Source organism: Sciurus carolinensis, chromosome 15 (genome assembly GCF_902686445.1).
Source record: "Sciurus carolinensis chromosome 15, mSciCar1.2, whole genome shotgun sequence".
Taxonomy (NCBI): Eukaryota; Metazoa; Chordata; class Mammalia; order Rodentia; family Sciuridae; genus Sciurus; species Sciurus carolinensis.
Window position 1 is genome coordinate 61,414,199 of NC_062227.1, and position 6,286 is coordinate 61,420,484.

A 6,286-nucleotide genomic window follows, 5' to 3' on the forward strand; every position below is an offset into this window, starting at 1 on the left:
GAGATCTCTGAATCTGAAAGCCCCAAATAAACTTTTCCTCCTCTAAGTTTTTCTTGATGAGTGTTTTGGTCACAACAATGAAAAAGCTAACTAAAACAGGTAGTGTTCCTTTTCTTTCCTAGATTTCAGGTTCTCATCTCAAATTCACTTTCAACTGTTCATTCTTGTTTCTTTTCTTTTTTATTGAGAGATAACATCCATTTAGTGCATTAATTCAACATGTACTCTTGCACAAGCACATACAAAACTGTCACCCAGATCAAGATGTGGAACACTTCCAGTACCTCAAACACCCCTTCAGGTCTCTTCCCATCAACTGCTCCCCATCCCTCTGACAGAAACAACTATCTGAACTCTACTATCATCTGATTACTCTTGCTCGTTCTTGAACTTCATATACTGGCCTCATCCACGTGTCTGATTCTTTCCCTGAACATAGTGAATGAACATGTAAGATGCTGCATGTAGTAATAGCTAATATTTAAATGGCATGCGTGTGCATTTTACTATTTAATGTGGTTTAGCATTCTAGTATATGAGTATGCCAAAATTCACTTTTCCTTTGTGGGTGTTTAGATCATTTGTAGTTTGTGGATATTAAGAATACAGATGCAAATATTCTTGTGCATGTCTTTTTACTTTGGGATATACCTAAGAATGGAATTGCTAGGCCACAGGGTAGGTGATATATAACATCAGCAGAAACTGCCAAATAGCTCTCCAAAGCCTTCTCCACTCCCACCAGTATGCATGGGTACTCCGTTTGATCCACATCTCACCAACTCTTACAGCGTCAATCTTCTTGTTTTAGCCTGTCAGGAGGTAATTTTGATCTGACAAGCTTGATGGATGTTTAGACAATGAATGATACTGACAGAAGCATTTTACAAAAAGAACAAAACTAATTTGTCTTGATTGCTTTATTTGCATAGGGTTATTTTTGATTACTTAAGATAAATTTATTTGAGAACTTTAAAATATTCTAATGTTATTCTTGAGAAAACCTTTCTGTGCTAGTTTTATATAGGGTCTCCTTGGACATTTGTGTTTGATTCTGTCCGGTAGATTTTCAGTTCAGAAGTTGGTTTCTTTCTCTTTTTTTATTTTTATTTTTTTATTTTTACAGACTGCACTTTGATTCATTGTACACAAATGGGGTACAACTTTTTGTTTCTATGGTTGTGCACGATGTATATTCACACCATTTGTGCAATCATACATGTACATAGGGTAATGATGTCTGTCTCATTCCACCATCTTTCATACCCCTGCCCCCTCTCATTTCGCTCTACATAATCCAAAGTTCCTCGGTTCCTAATTCTTACAAATGCCTCAATTAAAAAAAAGTACTTTTTTAGAAAGAGGAATTAAAAGGTTCTGCAGTGAAAAGAAAAATTTGGAAAACGCTGTCGCTCTCTAATGCCAGCGCTACCTCTAGCTCGCTGAGCTCCAGCCCAAGGAGAAGCGGGGTGAGTAAGGAGGTCTTTCTGCCATGGCTCATACAAAGCAGACTGCCCGCAAATCCACTGGTGGTAAAGCACCCAGGAAACAACTGGCCACAAAAGCTGCTTGCAAGAGTGCGCCCTCTACTGGAGGGGTGAAGAAACCGCATCGTTACAGGCCTGGTACTGTGGCGCTTCGTGAAATTAGACGTTATCAGAAGTCCACTGAACTTCTGATTCGAAAACTCCCCTTCCAGCGTCTGGTGCGAGAAATTGCTCAGGACTTCAAAACAGATCTGTGCTTCCAGAGCGCAGCTATTGGTGCTTTGCAGGAGGCAAGTGAGGCCTATCTGGTTGGCCTTTTTGAAGACACCAACCTGTGTGCTATCCATGCCAAACGTGTAACAATATGCCAAAGGACATCCAACTAGCACGCCACATACGTGGAGAACGTGCTTAAGAATTCACTATGATGGGAAACATTTCATTCTCAAAAAAATTTTTTTTCTCTTCTTCCTGTTATTGGTAGTTCTGAACGTTAGATATTTTTTCCATGGGGTCAAAAGGTACCTAAGTATATGATTGCGAGTGGAAAAATAGGGGACAGAAATCAGGTATTGTCTGTTTTTCCATTTTCATTTGTGTGTGAATTTTTAATACAAATGCAGGGATGTAAAGCATTAATGCAAGTCAAAATGTTTCAGTGAACACGTTTCTGCAGTTCAACTTTATAACAATTATAAATAAAACTGTTAAATTTTTCTGGGGAAAAAAAATTTGGAATGAATAGCTGCCCAAATATCCTTTAGCTAAATATTTTTTGAATACCAAAAGTACACCAAAAAACTAAAGGGTTAGTTTTTTTAATATTATTCTGCAAGAAAAGAGAAACTTTGGAAATGTATTAGCAGTTATTGATTTATTGGCTATGGGGCTCTCCCTTTAGAAAGGAGTTGTACATAAGAAAGCAAACACAAGCACTTTTCCTTTGCTAAATGCTAGGACTACAGGATTGGAAATTTTCAGAGTATTTGAAGCTCCTTGAAAGGCTGCTATAGGGCCATGGATGTCTCAAGAGATGGTACCAGCAAGCATGGAAAGCTTGGTCATCTTAACTTTGAAAAGAAGCAATGGAAAACTTCACCTACTTCAGTATTCTATCACAGATTGGTCCCAAACTCCAGAGGAGTGGGTGTCTGCGGAACGAGGGCCGGAGGGGAGAGAAGGAAGTATGAAGATTAGCACGGTTTGCTTCTGTGAGGTAGGCTGCTGAGAGAGGCCGCTATACCTCCCAAAGGCGGGATGGGATTTCTTGTTTCTTCGTGTAATTAATGAATACTTCTGACTTATGGTGGGTCCTCTGTTAAAACTCTGATTTAATTGTTTACATGATGTGATTTAATTGTTTGCATGATGCATCTTAGTCAGTTTGCCATCAGTCAACTCAAATATTACTCAAGGTTGCAGCTATAAGTGGAATGACCAAAATGAAAACTAGTGCTGAAGTTCAACTTCTGATAATGCGTTCAAGGGTGGAATAGGAATGTGGGAAGTATGGAGCACATACTGAGCCCTCGAGAAGCCAGTTTGTGAGTACCTGTTACATTTTCATATCTTGCCTATGTGGATCTATTTCTGATTTTAAGAGGAAACCCTATGGATTTTCTTTTCTTTTTTTCTTTTTCCTTCCTTCCTTCCTTTCTCTCTCTCTCTCTCTCTCTTTATTCCTTCCCTCCTTCTTTCCTTTCTTTCTTCCTTCCTTCCTTCCTCCCTCCCTCCCCCCTTTCTTTCTTTCTTTCTTTCTTTCTTTCTTTCTTTCTTTCTTTCTTTTTTTCTTTCTTTCTTTCTTTCTGTACAAGGGATTGAATCCAGGGGTGCTTAACCACTGAACCACATCCCCAGCCCTTTATATATTTTACTTAGAGACAGGGTCTTGCTAAGTTGCTTAGGACCTCACTACATTGCTCAGGCTGGCTTTGAATACATAGTCCTGCTGCCTCAGCCTCCTGAGTCATGAGGATTACAGGTATGTGCCACTGTGCTGGGTTGGATTTTCTTATAACATCATAGACTTCTATGATGCTTATGTATTATTATGTATTCATCACAAGAAATATATAATTACTATTATTGAGGAAAAAGCAATGAATTAACTTTCCAACTGTTGCTTATAAGTCAGATATCTTTTATTTGTGTGCTCTATGGTACTAAAGGAATAAAAATGTACTCTATGCATTTATTAGTCTAAATATTAATATTTTTGTAATACAATTTAATATTGAGCTAAAATAACAATAGTATTAGCAATATTAGTGGCAACAAAGCAATCCTGGCTCTAGTTGCCTGAGCATTGTGGGGGCTCAACTTCAAGGAGCCTGTGTGGTACTTGGAAAAAATCAAAGCTCATGTGCACAGCTAGAGAATGATGCAGCAATCAAAGAGGTAAAAGGTCCAGCCTAAGGTCCTCATTTCAGGCAGGGTGAGTTGGAGGGGAAGATGGCAAAGAACCTGACAGTGAAGGACCCAGCTCTCAAATGAGACTCAGGTGGAAGACAACATTGTCTGCTAAGTCCCTAGGAGCCCTGCTCTGTGGGGATCTGTTCTTCCCTCGAACTTCTGAGCCTCACTGTGATCTTTTTCTTCCATCCATTAGTCTTCCTGTTTTGGATCTCCCTCCTTCCTGTTTTTATCCCCTTTGGCTTGGTGCCTTGATTCATATCTGTGTTTCTGACCACATAGTACCCTTGCCTTACAACTTTATCTTTGAGTTTTGCATCCAGGGAGAAATATGATTTTGACTGATTGCTGATTGTGCTTGGCTCTTTACTTGAGTGCTCTGGGCTCCAGCATTGAGCAACTCTCTGCTCCATCCCTGCTTAGAGGCTCATTAAGGAGGACCTGAGATTAGCTTTTGATATAATGTAAAAACTCTTATGTTTTATATATAAGAGAAGTGAAGAATGACCTTGATCTGGTGAAGTTAGTTAGTGTTCTTGTTTGCAAATCTTTTTTACTGCTGAGTAGGAGAATGTAGTTACCATCTGGTCTTCCAGTGTTGAACAGATGGAGAAAATATCCTTCTGGAAGGTCCATATTTTTGCACAAATTCACATGTCTAGTTAGTGGTGGACTCAGCCTGGGAGCTCAGTTGTGTTGCAAGGTTCCAACCTGCTTGCCCTCCACCCTATTTCTGTTTTTAACAAGCATGCAAATGAAAATATTGCTTATTCTGAGTTGTGGGGCAACTTTTATTGTGCTCTCACCACGTGCTTCCTTTTGTTAAGGCACATAAACTGTGGTACAGGATGTGACACTTGGTGCCTATTGATGCCCCTTGTTTCCCTGGCCTTGGTGATCAATGTTCACTTCCAGTCCTGGATTTCCAAGAACTGCCACACTGGACACCCAAACCAGGACTTAATTTTTCTAGCCTTAAGACATACCCCATTTTTCTCAAACATATTAGTTCTCACTCTTCTTTCTCATTGCCCTGAACTCATGAAAGAATGATTGCCTATGAGCTTCTCAGTAATTAGTTTTAAGAACTTAAGTGTCAAGCATTGCACCACGTGCCTTATAGACATTATCATCTGGTTTAATCCTTACAACTATCCTTTGACACAGGATATTTTTTCTTATGAAGAAATAGAGGCTTCATATGTTAAGGAAATTGCCAGCTATTAGTCTGCTTGAAAATTAGACAAAATATTCAATCCCGAATCGTCAGAATCCAAGCTCCTTATCACTATGCTGTACTGCTCCAATTAAGGCAAAAATGAGGTAAAATTACAGTCTTTTTAGATCTTTCTGTAGGACTACCACCTTAAGAATAAGGAAATTGAAGACTCACAGGGGTTAGGAAATTCTCAGAGGTTTGGCATTGAAACTCAAGGTCATCTGACTTCAAAGCTACATTCTTTTTTCTAGTTCATACTACCTGTCCAATAACTCCAATAACTTGTATTTACATCATCAGCCTCATCTCACAAATATTTATATAGAATTCACTACAGGGAAGAGGTGTGTTCCACCCATTTTGCATACATAGTCTCATTTAAGTCTTGCAAAGACCCTGTGATGTAAGTTCTGCCATCATCCCAAGTGTGTAGATGAGGCCTCCCGTGTAAGGGACATTAATTAAAAACTCACCCAATGGTCTGGCTCAGTGTCCATCATCTAGCTCTAGCTGTATCCTTGCACAATGCTCCATAAATTGGAAGCAATTCTATTTCACTAATCTTTATGTGATTTCTGTAAGTCATGTGTTTTTATTAGCAGTATCTTACAGATAAGAAAACAGGGGTTACATGATTCTCCAAGCGAAAATAGCTCACAGTAACTAGATTCCTACAAAAGCAGTCTCAACTCAATGTCATGCTGTTAAATAGTAATCTCAGTTGAAACTCTAAGCCTGAGAATGTGTTGGGAACAGCACCCTACCCTGTTAAAACATACATTTCTGGGAGACTCCAAGGGAGCCTATTAACAAGCACCTTCAGATACTGTCAGGATCAGAAGGGAGGGGATTTTGGTCAGTCTTCCAGGGTTCTCCAGATGTAGGGAGTCCCCGGCCCATTTCCTGATTTCACTTTGGGTACATGTATATGCTTAACCAATTTCTATCAACATTTTGTTCATTTCTAATTTGGTGGTCCAGATATAAGAATATCTGGGTTTGGAGATATAGCTCAGTGGTAGAGCACTTGCCTAGCATGTGTGAGGCACTGGGTTTGATCCTCAGCACCACATATAAATAAATAAAGGTATTGTATCCATATACAACTAAAAACTTTTTAAAAGAAAGTAAAAAAAAAATAGAATATCTAAGAAGTCAGTGGACATTT

General features: G+C 39.1%; 1 protein-coding gene across 1 annotated transcript; it reads left to right on the forward strand.

The window, feature by feature from the left end:
- Window positions 1-1,492: 1,492 nt before the first annotated feature.
- LOC124965647 (histone H3.3A-like) lies at window positions 1,493-1,941 on the forward strand. The gene has a single exon (XM_047526745.1). It carries the CDS (start codon window positions 1,493-1,495, stop codon window positions 1,871-1,873), a length of 381 nt encoding a protein of 126 aa, XP_047382701.1. The 3' UTR covers window positions 1,874-1,941.
- Window positions 1,942-6,286: the final 4,345 nt, after the last annotated feature.

What these genes read in the sequence shown, in the direction of transcription:
- LOC124965647 (XM_047526745.1), top strand. Translation starts at nt 1,493, where the DNA reads ATGGCTCATACAAAGCAGACTGCCCGCAAATCCACTGGTGGTAAAGCA.